The following is a 16,368-nucleotide window of genomic DNA, read 5'->3' on the forward strand; positions in this document are numbered from 1 at the left end:
ACAGGGCACTTTGACCTCAGTGCAAAGCGCTTTTCCGACACCGCATGTGTCCTGGCGCCTTTCTCCGTCTCCGGTACCAAGAAGAAACATAAAAAGAGGGGGCTCACTGGTGCTGAAGAAAGGCAAGCAAAGGGAAAGCAGTAGAGTGCAACCCGTGTCGGCCCACTCCTCCACCCCCAGTCCCAGGTGGCACCATCAACTTCGTTCAGAATGTTAAGTCCAGTGCAGGACCCTCCGCTGATGCCAGAAAGTCATTGTGGCGCCAGTGAAATCATGGTGCCTTCAACTCTGGAAGCCTTTGCAGTGGCCAGGGACTTCTTATTGCTCCCAATACTGCCAACTCCGATGGGACAACTGTCGGCTCCATTGAGCACAAGCAGGAGAGAGCATGGTGCTCCGATTTCCTTCCCCGCAACGGGACATTCAATACCTTTCAGGAGTAAGCCGCCCTATTTTCTTCTATGAGATTGTCCCCAGTCCAGCAGCACTCCCTTCACAATAATCAGCAGAAGTGAGGGGTACCGCTCCCCTGTGGTCACCTCAGGAAGATTCTTCGTCTGAGTCCAAGGTGGAGCCTTACACCCATCCAAAGAAGCACAACCGGTACCCATCTTACGTGCCACTGAGCCTTGGTACGGGTCCCCACACCAGTACCTGGTGGACAGTGACCTATGCAATGGCCATTCTGGACCCCATTCTCCCGGTACTGGGCTTATCTTCTCACTGGTCATACTTGGTTGCTTCTGAGAGGAGGGCCCCTGCACTGTTGTGCTCGGCACTTGACTCTGGTACCGAACCTGGTACCAATACACAGGATGTGGACCCCATGGAGGTAGTTGAGGCTGAAGAAAAGGAAGAAGCCCCTTTTCTCCAGTAGAGGCCTCTTCCTCTCCTGGCCTCCATTGTCCTCTCCCTGGATCCAGGGGACTGGTACGCTGCTGTTAAGTAAAAAGCAACTCCTACTCACCTCTCCAGCACCCGAGTTTGTGCGGAGTTGGTATAGGGCTCAGAAATCTGTCAGAGACCAGACAACAATTCGTTGATCAACGGGCTCACACCATCCTTAGCTTAAAAGCAGAGCTTCGGAGTAAGTGTGGCAAGTTTATTAGGGGTGAGCATCAATGTTTATACACAGAAGTAAACAAAGTGATTAACAGATTTTAATGGTCATGCATAATCAATCAAGATTCTACAGGATAAAACAGGTTAAAATGTAAATTAGAAAAGACAAAAGAGGAGATGGCTACTTATTGGGAGGGGGGAGGTGTCAGGAGTAGTTCGCAGGTCAGAGTTTTGATTAAAAGTTTCAGATAGAGACATCAAGTCTGGATTAAGTTTAAACTCATGAAAAGTTCAGACTCAACACTGCCCTCTACTTGAAGGACGCTTACTTTCACATTTCCATCTTCCTTGGTCACAAAAGATTCCTCAGGTCCAGACTCATTACCAATTCACCATTCTCCCTTTAGGTCTGTCTGCAGCCACCAGGTTTTTACGAAATGCATTGGGGGTGGTAGCGACCTTTATCAGAAGGCAAGGCGTTCAAGTCTACCCATACCTCAACAACTGGCTGATCAAGAGTCGCTCAGAGGCCCAAGTAAAGAACAGCATCAGGTCCAAGCCACCTTCCAAGCCCTGAGCCTGTTGATAAACGAACAAAAGTCAACTCTCATTCACTACAGAGAATAGTATCAGAGGGGTAGCCGTGTTAGTCTGGTTCTGTAGAAGCAGCAAAGAATCCTGTGGCACCTTATAGACTAACAGACGTTTTGCAGCATGAGCTTTCGTGGGTGAATACCCACTTCGGTTTTGCATCCGAAGAAGTGGGTATTCACCCACGAAAGCTCATGCTGCAAAACGTCTGTTAGTCTATAAGGTGCCACAGGATTCTTTGCTGCTTCTACAGAGAATAGAGTTTATCGGGGCAGTGCTCGACTTGACCCCGATCAGAGTCTTCCTTCCAGAGGCTCGATTCCAGACAATGTTGGACCTGATATCCAAGGTCATGGCCCACCCAATCATAACAACCTGGGTTTGCTTCAAGTTCCTGGGACACATGGTCGCATGCATTTACATGGTCCGGCATGCAAGGTTGCACCTCAGGCCTCTGCAGATGTGGTTAGCTTCAGTGTACTCACCTAAAAGGCACCACTTAGACTAAGTACTTGCTGTTCCAGCCCCAATCGTCGCCTCCCTCGACTGGTGGAAGGACCCCCAGTCGGCAGTGGCGGGCGTTCCCTTTGTCACCCCCCAGCAGTCAGTGTCCCTAGTGTTGGATGCTTCACACCTAGATTGGGGAGTCCACCTTGATTGCCTCGGAACACAGGGCCTATGGTCCCAGGAAGAGCTCTCCTTGCATATAAACATCAAGATGCTCAGAGCAATCCACTTAGCTTGCCAAGTGTTTCTTCCCCAGTTCACAGGTAAGGTAGTGGAAGTACTGATGTACAACACGGCAGCCATGTTCTACATCAACAAGCAGGGAGGAGTGTGCTCCTCTGCCCTGTGTCACGAGGCCATCTGTCTAGAGGACTTCTGCATGAAGCACTACATCCGCCTTGAGGCTTCTCATCTTCTGGGAGCCCAGAACACCCTGGCAGATCACCTCAGCAGAACTTTCTTCTCTCAGCATGAGTGCTTCTTTCGCTCAGAGGTCACCAGGTTAATCTTCTGAAGGTGGGGCTCTCCCCAGGTAGACCTGTTTGCGACCAAGCAGAACAGGAAATGCCATCAGTTCTGCTCACTGCTTGGGCACAAGCTGGGCTCCCATTCAGATGTCATCCTGCTTCCATGGACAGTACTCCTTGTTAGGATATAGATATTCAGGTCTGTCTGCAAAAACCTATACTTTAAGAATTTAGGTGTATTCTTATCACTTAGCTAGTTATAGAGGTATAAAAGAAAGAATCAAAGATCACTGTCTGTGTAATGGCCTTCTCTTACTGTGACAGTCTGAGGCCTGGTTCTTCGACTAAGCAGCAAAGGCAGCCATAAGCTGGGAAGTGTATGGTCACATCCTCACATTCCAAACTAGTCACATTGAAATAAGGTGCTATTGGGCTATTAGGAATACAATCCTGTCCTGATATTCCTATCACCTCCAGAGAAAGGGAAGAGCCTAGAAGATGTAAAAGAAAACTCAGTTTAATAGCATCCTGTCTGACAAGAACTCACTTATCAATAGACACAGCTGGAAAACCCTTATGTCTGTATAGATGTAGTTGTGAAATCCTCACTTCTGTATTGTTTTGTATGTTTATTTGCATGGTCTCTGTCTGGTTCTGTAATTGTTTCTGTCTGCTGTATAATTAATTTTGTTGGGTGTAAACCAATGAAGGTGGTGGAATATAATTGGTTAAATAACCATGTTACAATATGTTAGGATTGGTTAGTTAAATTTCAGTAAAATGATTGGTTAAGGTATAGCTAAGCAAAACTCAGGTTTTACTATATAGTCTGCAGTCAATCAGGAAGGGGGGCGGAAATGGGAACAGGGACTGGGGATGGGGGAATTAAAATCATGTCTTGCTAAAGGGGAAAATGGGAACAGGAACAAGGACACAGGCAAGGCTCTGTGGTGTCAGAGCTGGGAAGGGGGACACTAAGAAAGGAAACTGGAATCATGCTTGCTGGAAGTTCACCCCAATAAGCATCGAATTGTTTGTGCCTTTGGACTTCGGGTATTGTTGCTCTCTGCTCATGCGAGAAGGACCAGGGAAGTGAGAGGGTGAAGGAATAAGCCCCCTAACACTCCTATTCCATGCATTACCTCCAGTTCCTCCGGTACACAAGGTCCTTCTAAAAATCAAATGGGACAAGGCAAGAGTTATTCTTATAGCCCTGGCATGGCCATGCCAACACTGGTTCGTCATGCTACTAGATTTATCAGTAGCACCCTCACTACCGCTCCTACACTGCCCGAACCTGATCTCGCAAGCCATTTACTCCACCCAAACCTCAGCTCCCTTCACCTGACTGCCTGGATGTTATATGGCTGAACCCAGAGGAGCAAGCCTGTTTAGAGCAAGTTCAACAGGTCTTGCTGAGGAGTAAGAAGCCGTCCACTAGGGCTATCTGCCTCGCCAAGTGGAAGCTTTCTCAAGAAGGCCTTTCTCTGACTTGGTCTTCCCTTCAGTCTATTCTGGACTACTTGCTCCACGTAATACAACAAGGTCTGGCCCTCACATCTATCAAGATGCATCTAGCAGCAATTTTGGCCTTCCACCCACCATGAGATGACAATCCACTTTAAGGGGTTAGAGGGACTTTACCCTTGGGTTTCTGAACCGATTCCCCTGTGGGGTTTGAACTTGGTCCTATCAAAATTCACAGGCTCTCCCTTTGAGCCGCTGGCATTGTGTCTTCTTTTTCTCCTGCAAGGTTGCGTTCCTGATAGCGATTACCTCAACCAGAAAGGTCCCTGCAAGAGTACTTGCATCAGAACCATTATACATGGTGTTCTTCAAGGGCAAGATTAAACTGTGCCCCCCTTTGCCCTTCCTGCCAAAGGTGGTCTTGCACTTCCATGGCAACCAAGCTACTTTCCTGCCAGCAGTGATGAGCTGCCAAATTTTTAACAACGGGTTCCCTCCTCCCTCCAAAATTTTAACAACGGGTTCCCTCCTTCCCCCCCCCCTCCGTGGGGGGGGGGTCGTGCCCCATCCAACCCCTCATGTTCCTTAACACACACACTCCGAGACCCCTGACCCATCCCCCCCTTCCCTGTCCCCTGACTGCCCCTTGCCGCCCCACCCAACCCCTCCTCTCATTCTCAATGGCCCCCCAGAACCCCTACCCCATACAACTACCCCTTCTCTCTGTCCCTGAGTGCCCCCACCACCTCATCCAACCCTGCTCTTTCCTGACTGCTCCCCGGGACCCTTGCCCCCATTCAATCACCCTGTTCCCTGCCCTCTGACTGCCCTGACCCCTATCCACCCCCCCACAACCCACCCCCTCCCTGCCCCCTTACTACACTGCCTGGGGACTGGGTCCACTCTGCCAGGACCACGACCGGCGCCGCGGGGCCCGACTCGCCGGGCCGGGCCCGGCCGCGGGGCCCGACTCGCCGGGCCGGTGCTGGGCTGGAGGGAGCCGCGGTCTGGGACCGGGAGCTGCTGAGCCAGCCGCACCTCCCCTCCCCCTCCGCGCCCCAGCTTACCTGCTGGCTGTCTCCATGCTGCTTGTTCAGGCTTCCCGCGAACATCTGATTCGCGGGAAGCAGGGGAGGAGGAGGAGAAGGGGGCGGAGCAGGAGAGGAGTGGGCGGGAACTTTTGTTAAATTTAGCAGCCCTTAACAACCGGTTCTAAAATGGCTGCTAAATTTAACAACGGGTTCGCGTGAACCCGTGCGAACCCGCTGCAGCTCACCCCTGCCTGCCAGTCTTCTTCACGAAGCCACACCAGAATTCAGAAGAATGGCAACTTCACTCATTGGATGTTAGGCATGCCCTCACCTTCTACATTGAAGGGACTAAACCGTTTTGTGGATCCATATAACTTTTTGTGGCAATAGCAGAGAGGATGAAAGGCCTACTGGATAACCTCCTGTATTCATTCATGCTATGAACAGGCGAATGTTCCACCACCTGCCATCTTGACCACTCATTCCACAAGAGCTCAAGCCTCTTCAGCAGAATTTCTGGCCCAGCTCATCAGTGCATATCTTCTCATCCCACTACGCCATTACCCAGCAGAGTCGAGATGATGCCAGGTTCGGGCGCGCAGTGTTGCAGTACGCATGTCCGTGGACTGAGTCTACCTCCTTGGGTAGTGCTTGTGAATCACCTAATGTGGAATGGACATGACAAAGCCATCAAAGAAGAAAAAACAGTTATTGACCTTCCGTAACTGTTGTTCTTCGAGATGTGCTGTTCTTGTCTATGCCACGTTAGGTGTGTCTGTGCTGTGTGCCCCATTGCTGGAGATTTTCCCCTCAATGGTATCCATCGGGCTGACTCTAGTGCCCTCTGGTGCCACGCGCTTATGTGCCAGAATAAAGGGCCCTGCCGGCCCTGCACTCTCTCAGTTCCTTCTTGCAGGCTAACTCTGACAGAGGGGTAGGAGAGTGGCTCGTGGAATGGACATATCAAAGAATAACAGTTACGGAAAGTCAGTAACCATTTTTTTAAAAATAATTTTCTTTTCTTCTGTGCTTGAATTTTCCTATCTCCTTAGCTCTGCGATTGGCCTACCTAATTATAAAAATTAGCCCATAGATTTTATGGCTGGATTTTCAGTTGGTTAAATCAGTTTAACTCTATTGACTTTGGTGGGGCTTCACTGATTTACACTAGCTCAAGACCTGGCTCTATTAGCTTGTGATATTTTTGCTTGATACAAATAAGGCAAAGTGAATTTTTTCTAGAGCTGGACGAGGAGGCAGAGAGGAGGGAAACATTTCAAACTGACCAAATAAATTCAGTAAATAAACAAGTCAGCATTTGAATGGTTTTACCCAGAGTGAGTGTGCCAAAAAGCAAACCGTGCAAGTCAGCACAGCAAAAAATAGACCAGACCTGAATAAAAAAGTTTTAGATATTTATTATCTTCCTTTTATTGACTTGAGTTCTCCCAGCTTAAAAGGCTACACTGAGCATCGAATATGAAAATCGATGTGTCTCATGCTGTTTATTGCAAATAAATTTGATTTTCAGTTAATTGTAGCAGTCATTTTTCATAATTTATGAGTTGCTGTTGCTGGAGAGCATCAATCAAGCTGCACATTGATGCGTTTGAGGTTGTTGAGTGTGGATTGTTACAGGAGGGAGGGGGACTTGTGATCATTGATCGGTGGACTAAAATCTGCAGTGTGGGGGCAAAAACAAAAGGCTCAACTGTCTGGTGAACCGTAGAGTGTAGGCCTAATTCTTACTGTGGGGTCTGGACCACAGACAGAACTGGTGGGGTGGAGAGGGGAGATGCAATTATATCTGTTTTATCAGTCAATTCAAGTTCACTTGCTGCTGAGGCTGTGGAACAGGAGTACATGTTCTCCGGTATGATAGCACAGCAGTGGTATCTGGATTAATTGATCACAGGCTTGCTCTGTGCTCTCTGAGCTGGCTCACAAGGTTTGCTGGAGCATATGAGCCACGAGTATCCCTGCCTGTCAACTCTGTCAGAAAGCTTAATCTATTTTAGTTAATTACATAGGTGTGAAGTTCACAAACAGTTTATGTACTCTGAGCATTCCAGACCAGAGTACCTCAACCAGCTGAACCACGGTTATTTTCTTCTCACGCTGAAAAGTTTTTTCTCTGCTTTTATTTGAAGCTGGTGTCAAGTTTGTTGGTCTATCACTCTGTCTCCTTCTGTGCACTGTCCTCCCTTCCCTCTTTCCACTGGGAGCTCCATAGCTAACTGAATTAAGCAGATGTTTCCCTATTAGGAGAAAAAACAAAATGCCATCTGCCTGTGGTTAGTGGATCATTCACTGTACAGAAGTTATTGCAGGAAAGAGTACCTGCTAGAAGAGGTCTTTTGCTGGGCCAGCTAAGCGGTGACCCACAAAGCCCAGAGTACAGCTTAGAACAGCGCTGTTAGTTGTGTTGGCTAGTTTTGTATAACATCAACAGATGGAAACTTGAGGGAAATCACAAGCTTTGACATGGCTTTAGAGTAGGGATGGGAGCAAAACTCAGCCCTGGATCCAAAGTCAAGGTCCAGAGTGGAACTTGGTATCTCTAATGAGCAGAACCAAATGCACCTGAACATAATGTTTCACAGTCCAGCCCAAGACACAGCTGTCTCTAGGTTAATGCGTTCAAATTCAAATCATTGTAGAAAGCAGTAGGAGCTGAGAACTCCCATCTGAACAGGGATCTGCATCCTGAGTTTAGATACGGGGGTTTAGCCCCTTTTGATAATAAAAAATGACACAGGCTTTTCTGCCACAATAAATTTTGGTAGCTGTAATAATTAGAACCATCTGATAGTGCTTTTCTAGTTTAGTGTACAAACTATGTCCAGTGAGAGTTTGAAGTCATCAAAGGTACGTTGCGCTGCAAAAAACCCAAACAAACCTGGCAACGAGTCACAAAGGCTGAGTCAACTGACTTGTGCTTGCGGACTTGCACTACAGGGCTAAAAAGAGCAGTGTAGATGTTTCTGTTTGGGCTCTGAAACCTGGTTAAGGGGGGGTGTCTCAAAACCTAGGCTTCAGCCTGAGCAGGGATGTCTACGCTATTTTTATCTCTGTAGCATGAGCCCCATGATCCCAAGTCAATCTGGGCTGTGAGACTCACCGCTGCAAGGTTGGTGGGGCTTTTTTTGCAGTATAGACGTTGTGATGCTGGCAGATCAGGTGCCAGCTCATGCCAGAGCCACAGGCCAATTCTCTTCTGTTTTAGTATAGATCAAAGTGATTGTCAAATGTACGCGAGTGTATTTGGTGTTTAAGCTTCATGAAAACTAGTGGGAAGTTACTTGCATTGTTTTCATTTGTCTGTATCCTATTATAATGTAGTAGCAAACGTTTACATCGTGTGTACCCCTGTAACTAAATAACCCATCCAATGAGAAAGAAGCCTGGTGGAGTGCAAATGAAGAATTTTGACAGAAAAGTGCTAATTTCAAAGCAAGTGATCATTGTGTGTGATGGTCGGAGGTCATTAAAATGCATTCCTCACTCCATCAAAAGAAAAGCCCAAGTGAGTAGTGACACTGTCAGCTTGTTTTCTGTGAGAAGGAGTGATGTGTGGATTCAAGGAAAGGTCCTGCATCTCTGGACTGTTGGAACTCTTACAGTGAAGTGTACCAGAAGCAAAGCCCTGGATCCAAAGTCAAGGTCCAGAGTCAAGGTCCAGAGACAATCTGGATACCTTGAAAAGATGTTTTGGGAAACTGGCTGTTTATTACATCCCTGCCACCATTTGGAATTACAAACAGTGACTCACCTGTGCATGTTTTTTTTACCTGCTTTAACCTCTCAAATAACTCACATTCTTTTTTCATAGCTAATAAACCTTTAGTTAGTGTATTATAGGATTGGTTACCAGTTTTGTTTTTGGTAGAAGATACAGAGTACCAGTTGATCTGGGGTAAGTGGCTGGTGTCTTGGGACTGGGAGCAAACTGATGTGTTGTGAGTTTTTGTTTAAGTGACCGTTATCACAGCATTCACTTTGTCTGGGTGGCAAGATAGGCTGGAGCGTCTAAGGGGATTGTCTGTGACTCCATGGTAAGACTGATATAATGATCCAAGAGTTCACATTTGTCACCGGGTTGGTGAAATCTAATTATAGAACACACCACGAGCATGGAGTATTTGCCCTGTTTTCTGACAGTCTGCCATGAGGTAGACACTCACAGTTGTGAGCTGCTCCAGAGAGCATGACACACACGTGTCCCAAGAGTTCAGCTAAGCAGAGAGATCAGGATTGGTCTCTACAAGAATCGCTTTGCCTACAACTGAAATTCAGCCATCTCTAAGGTGAAACATGGTAACTGTTTAACAGTGCATAGCAACAGGATGTGAGAACTGCCATATCCAAGTGAAAGTACAAGGGAGGTTAGTTAGGAAGAATATAATTACCCAAGTTGGAGTTTGGCCAAGACACTGGGTCTAATGCCCCCTACTGGTCCAAAACATTCCTTGAATCCATCAGATTGTGGCATACTGTAGAGCAAAGGCAGGGGTGCATTATGTCAGGTAAATGCACAGTGCAGATAAAGTCATTCACAGGATGCCAAAGTCTTTTAAAGTCTTTGAATGCTGAAAAAATAGAATGTAAATTAATAAAAAAATGTGGATTAGAATGGAGCCAGTAATTGCTCCACTAATTGCTCTCCCCAGTTTTTCAGCATAAGTTTCTGAACAGAGTGCTAATAACTGAATCCCCATTCACACTGCCTGGGACTGATTATGAAGCTCTGCAGGTAACTAGACATGAACTCAGAAGTCATTTTCAGGTTATATTTTTAGCCAGCAAAACAATTGCATCTGTTTGCCGCCCAATAACTTCTGCTGTGATTGTGTCAGAGTGAATAAGCTAAGCTGGGCTGAGAGTGGTTAGCATTTGGAGCTGAGACCTCCGAAGAAAACCTAGGTCTCACAAGATGTGGTTTCAGTGATTCAAGAGTTGGCACACTCACCTCTGAGTCAGCTCTGAATTAGTGCTCCAGGACTATTTGACAGTGCTGGATATTAGTGGATATGGAAAATAAAATCCTAACCATTGCTGATCAGTAAATGTCCCATGTTACTTCCCCCAAGAGCAGGTGTGTTCTGGTCAAAATCTGTTTGGAGTGATTATATTCTGTCTGTCTTAACCGCCCCCGTTTCTCCCCTTTACTTTTAAATTGGATAAATTTGGTCAAGGCACTATTGTCTATTACTTAAAGGAGGGGACAAAGAGGCAGGAATTTTATCACTATGTTGCCTTGGGAAAGTCATCTAACCTGTCTGCTGTTATCCATATCTGTAAAATGGGACAATAATACTCAGCTACCTCTCAATGGGTTAACTTAACTGATATTTGTAAAGTACATTGTAAGGCACTGTATAAATGCTGGGTAGGATTTTTGTGTAGTTCTGCTGTGTGCTGCTAAGCAGCTGCTGTTCTTTGTGTTTAGTTACTTTGCTCATTTGCTGGTTCGCTCACTGTGGATGAGGTTTCCTGGTGCATGAGGATGTGAACACTACTTATTTATACCTTCGCAATACTTTGCACTACTGCGATGAACATTGTTCCCATTTTGCAGATGGGAAAACCAGGCACAGAGGTTAAGTAACTTGTCTGATGTCACACTGGAAGGCTGTAATACAGCCAGGAAGCAAACCACATCTTCCGATTCCCATGCCTGTGCTTTAACCACAAGACCATTAACATTATCCAGCTCTTCTTGGGGAAAGGTGGACTAGTTGCCATTTATTTTTAAAAGTAAATGACAAAGCCAGCTATTTATGAGTGTGTTAGTAAATATTCCAAGAAACCAAAGAGGAAACAAATCTGTTACAAGAAATGCCAGAATCATGATAGTCCTCACAGGAAAGAATATGAAAAGTAGCTGGTGTGCGTGTTGTTATAAATATTCATAGTAAATTACAGATGAGATGGTGGAGACGTGTTTTGTTCACTGGGACTGAAAATTCACTGTTCATTATACCACGGTGTACAGAGTCCTATGTTAGGGCTAATAACGGGTGTCTCATCACTTGTTGAGTGACACTGCTCATAGTTAATAGCTTCATAGTGTTTTACATTCTCATAGTACTGTTCAAACGCCTCACCGAATCCTCACAATAGCTGAAGCGGGAGGCAAGGCATATCATCACCATTCTTCAAATGGTAAAGCTGGCGCAGAAGAGTTAAGGGCCCCATTTTCCAAAGTGGCCACTTTGAGTGCCTCAATTGCTGGCTGGCTGACTTGAGACGCCTAGGGCTTGGTTTTCAATGGTGCTCACCAACTCTGACAATCAAGACTTAAGAGCCTCAGCTCAGGCATCCAACATTAGAAGCAAGTTTTGAACGTTGGGGCCTAAGTTGCTTGCCGAAGGCCATGCAGCAAGTCACTGTCAGGTAAGGGATTAGAACTCAGGAGTTGCTGTCTCCTGCTCTTGTGCTGAGAGCACTCGACTATAGAATCATAGAAAAGTAGGGCTGGAAGGGACCTCAGTAGCTCATCTAGTCTAGACCCCTGCGCTGAGGCAGGACTAAGTATTATCTAGACAATCCCTGACAGGTTTGTCTAACCTGTCCTTATGAACCTATACCACCTGCTTATCCACTAATCATTCATATGCTGGACAGAAGAAATATTCCAGTTTGATTAAAAACTACAATTCCATGTTCTCTCCTAGGAGCCAACTTCTCTTTGCGAGAGCTGGGCCTTGACGACGCCATGCCCACACATGGGACTTTATACAGGACTGATATAGGGCTGCCTCACTGCGGCTACTCCATCAGCGCTGGCTCAGATGCTGACACCGAGGCAGATGCCGTCATGTCGCCGGAGCACCCGGTGAGGCTCTGGGGACGCAATACTAAGTCAGGCCGCAGCTCCTGTCTCTCGAGCCGAGCCAACTCCAACCTCACGCTCACCGATACGGAACACGAAAACACTGAAACTGGTAAGTGACAACTCCAGATAGGCCTTCACAAATGCCTCTCTTCGTAGTCCAATTTTAATCTGCCTTGATTTTTGATCTGATTAGGAGAAGGGAGGAAAATGCTCTTAATCGTCCCAGGGTGTGGCCTTTTGCACTGCCATGCAAAATATTAATTAATGAACTGCTAGAGAGGCTCCTACTTATTCATTACAAACTGGAGATCAGTAAGTGGCCGTGTAATACCCCATCTGCTCTTCATAGGAGCATTTCAGACAAAAAACATTGAAATCTCTCCTCCTTCCAGGCTCATCTCTTGTGCAGATTTTTGGGCCGATAGTTTTCCTCCCTTCCTGTCTGGTTCCTTGACAGTAGCTGCGTGGTTTATGTAAATAGGCTGGCTGCTCTCTGATGGAAGCCACTGTGAAATATTTTTAGAGACCTTTCCTTTGTGGGAACTCAAAGCTGAAGGTCATGATTTTTTTTTTATTTTTGTAGCCTTCTCTCCCCAGCTGCAGAGACTCCTGCGGGTTTGGCTGGTGCAGGAGCTTTTTGGTCAGCAGTTCTGTGAGTCCATGTGGGAAGGAGGGAGAATTTTTATACAATTGTGGTTTGACCCTAGTGTTCAGACAGCCCTGTATCTTTGCACCTTTTAATTTAATTGCTGCGTCTTAATATAGCTGCTGTCTGCTAGCCCCTCTGGAGCTTGGGCTCAGCAAAGGAGGCTGACATGAAGTGACTGCATTGTTTGTTCTCTTTATGCTTCTTGATACGAGTATTGTAGTGACAAATTATGATGATTTTTACTTGGGAAGCCACGACAGGGTAAGGCGTACGCCACCCACATGATTTTCTGTTTAATTCCAACAAAATTACAGCTGAGGCCTATTAAGGTTTTGTTAAGTGATAATGATCTATGTTAGACAAGGCTCAAAGATGATAACCCTCTGTTAATGGGATTTAGGAACGGTTTGATATGTTTTTTCATTATCTTTACAGTACTTTTTTTTTACTCCTTAAGTGCTGCATCCAAAGCAGGGTCACACCCATTACGGCAGGCGAGCTGTTTCAATGGAGTAGCAAAATCAGCAGTTTTAGTTCCAGCCTTGGGCTATGTTGTCTAGTGTTTTGCTAAGTGACCTGTGGAACAGTTGGGTGACTTATGGGATCTTGATTTTGGGCACCTTGTTAGGTCTTTATTAATAAACAAAACCAAACCTTTACATCCCTATGTCATTCTCTTGTAGTCCGGACCTTATCCTGCGTCCCTCCCCATGGTATCTGAGCAGTTGTGATCCTGTCCTTCAGCTTTCTCTTTTACTCATGCCCACTAAGAAAAGCAAACCACAGAGGTTTAGGCTTTTTCACAGAAAGAGGGGAGGAACTACATTAGCCTCCTAGAGTGTTTTTCAGCAATACATCTTTAAAAAATGGATCCAGGCTTCCATAATGTGGTCTCTATTGGTGCAAATGCAACTTTGCACATCAAAATCACTTGCATGTGAAATTGTTACACGTTAGCACTGGTGCCCGAAATTGATAGGATATACAGTCACATATGTCTAAATACATATCTACCAGATCACTCTCATTACCATGCTATCTGCAGGCCTAAAATGAACACAACTGAGTTATGTGCATGTACATTCTGTCGCTTGTTTGTTCAAATAAAAGTTTGTAACATTTTCACAAGCAAATGACTTGCATCTCTGATGCTACAGTTGCAGAGATGGAAGCCTGCTTGAGGCCACTTTAAAAGTTTGGTCTAGAAAATATGAAGGTTGTTGGTTTTTCTTCTTGGCAACTGGGCTTCTATATCCTAAACTATCAAGCAGGCTATTTTGAGAAACCCCAGATTTATGGGAGAAATGTTTCAGAGGACATGAGATGTGTACAGCAACATAATGCAATGACTCAGTCTACAGGATACCTTTGTTAGTCAATATTAATTGTTGACAGTATTGATAAAAGCTATAGCCTTTAGCTGAACTCAATATGGAGCTTTATGAAGCTGCCATGAATAGCAGGTTTTATGGGGTTCATTAAAACCAGTTTTTCCATTGCAGGTTAATGTCAGCAATTTTTATGTTCATTAATTATCCAAAATAAATAAGCAATATTGACATCTAATGTCTGTAAATCCCAAGCCTTCTGGGCAGGTTTATAGTTAGGCCATAATTGTGTTTTTGCAAAATGAAATATTTGGTTCTTCACATTCAGAAGCAGGTTTGCACAAGTGCCAATGGCTTTGGAGAGAAGGCTTACTTTGGGTTAGTAACTACCACCAGAATCCATCTTCTAGGCCTGGGGAAGACAGCTCCAATGGTGTTGGTTATGTGACGTGTATAATAGTCCGCATACACAAAACCATGCGCGCAGGCAGCAGGCATGGAAAACCATGAGATGCTGTGACTCAGCTGGTCCCAGTCTTTTCAGGCAGGCGAGTGCATTTGCTAGACTAAGTGCTTATCTTCGCTGCAGAGGTAACTCAAGTTATAACTCGGCTGTTGCCTTGAACTTGAGACCCATCCACACACACAACCCTTAGCTCAAGTGGTGGTTCTTTTAACTCCGATTGGCTGGCCCGTCAGGGGTATAAGCTATCGCTTGAGTTAGAGCCACCTGCTAATTGCTAACATGATCGGTTTGTGCTGTTAACCCAGTCATCAGTGCAGCTCCAGTGTTATTTTATAGTGTGGCTGCTCTCATTGGAGAGGAATTAACTAGACTGTAAAGAACTTGAGTTAACTCTGCTGTAAAGACCTAGCCTAAGGCTTTACAAGACAGTAACTTCCTTATCCCTGTCTCCTGCAGTGTCTCCCTAGCTTAGTGATGTACCAGCCTCTCCACGGCTATATGCCTCAGTTCCATAGGAAGTCCTATAACTCTGTTGGTTTGAATCCAGGAGTTTGGCATCCTGTCAATGACTTGCATCCGAAGAAGTGGGTATTCACCCACGAAAGCTCATGCTGCAAAACGTCTGTTAGTCTATAAGGTGCCACAGGATTCTTTGCTGCTTCTACAGAACCAGACTAACACGGCTACCCCTCTGATACCTGTCAAAGACTAGGGGTTTTGAGCAGTTCGAGCTCCCCTGCAGGTTAGAACACTCACAGTGTAGGTGTGGGAAGTGTTGATGTACCACGGGTCACCCCAGGGGATCGATCTTGAGTTCATCATTCAGGTCAGTATGAGAGCTGTAGTGGAGTCTGTGACCCTGATCCAATAAAACCCTAATACAGTTAATTGTTAATGTTAAACATGTCACTAGTCCCAATCCTGGATCAAGGCGTGTGAGATGAAGGGACATTATTTTGCTGGGTAGCAATGGAAAAAGCTTGAAGTGTCTGTACGGATTCCCTTCCCACTAGGTGGAAACCACTTCTTACTGTTTTCTGAGCAGGATTACACTACAACTGCCTGATAACATTTAAAAAGAGGTCTGTGTGAAAGGGGAGTTCCATCCTATTTTAAAAGCAACAGACATTTTTTTCAGCGTCTGGCTGTTGCAAAGAAGTAAGTCATTTTTTTGTTTTGTTTTGTTTGTTTTTACTATTAGGATTTCGTTTTGGCTCTGTGGTGTTCTGTAGCAAGGTACACACGTGGTTAAACATGAGAGGGAGTGAGAGAGAGAGTTCTTCTTCATTAGCTGTACTAGTCAGCAGTGCTTAATGTCATACATGTGCAGAGTGGAGCTGATGTTTCTCTCTGTGATCATTTCCTCTGGGGAACAGTGTGGGAGCAGCATCAGGAGGCCAGAAGGAGCTCAGAGACAGGATGAGTAACATCAGATGACTCAGAATGGTTCAACATTGCCAGATACTGTACAGAACCAACTGCTCAATTATGATATATTCTACAAAGGAATTATTATTGCTGCGGAAGAGGTACAGTGTAATTATCTTGTCCGTCTGACTTGGAGATGGGCACAAATAAAAATCTTAGATTCAGTCACCCTTGAACTTGAGAGGATTTTAGATCCAGATCCATAATTTGTGTCCTGGACCCCTGGCTATCTAATTGTGCTTTATTGCAGGTGGCACTTGAAAAATTGAGAACCCCATGCATGAAACCAGTCTGATTTTTTTTTCCTCTTTAAAAAACTGCATGTGATTTTTTTTGGTTCGCCAAAGGGGCCAGAATAACACCACTGGAGCTCAAAGTCCTAAATGTAACCGTGGAATGGATACAGTATGATCAGTGTAGTGCAGCATTCCTCTTACACGACCCCTTTAAAGTGCCAGTTCTGTTCAGGAAGGGTAGTTGAATCTCAACATCCATTTAGCTTTTGGCTCCACTAGTGAAATTGCTGATTAGTGC

At 45.5% G+C, this 16,368-nt stretch overlaps 1 protein-coding gene across 1 annotated transcript in view; it reads left to right on the forward strand.

The window, feature by feature from the left end:
* TENM4 (teneurin transmembrane protein 4) overlaps window positions 1-16,368 on the forward strand; it is a 766,570-nt gene that overhangs the window by 331,259 nt on the left and 418,943 nt on the right. Inside the window, exon 4 of the mRNA XM_045020846.1 lies at window positions 11,803-12,072. Within this exon, the coding sequence (XP_044876781.1) occupies window positions 11,803-12,072 (270 nt within the window). The remainder of the gene's footprint in view (window positions 1-11,802; window positions 12,073-16,368) is intronic.

Source organism: Mauremys mutica, chromosome 1, assembly GCF_020497125.1.
Source record: "Mauremys mutica isolate MM-2020 ecotype Southern chromosome 1, ASM2049712v1, whole genome shotgun sequence".
In the NCBI taxonomy this organism is placed as follows: Eukaryota; Metazoa; Chordata; order Testudines; family Geoemydidae; genus Mauremys; species Mauremys mutica.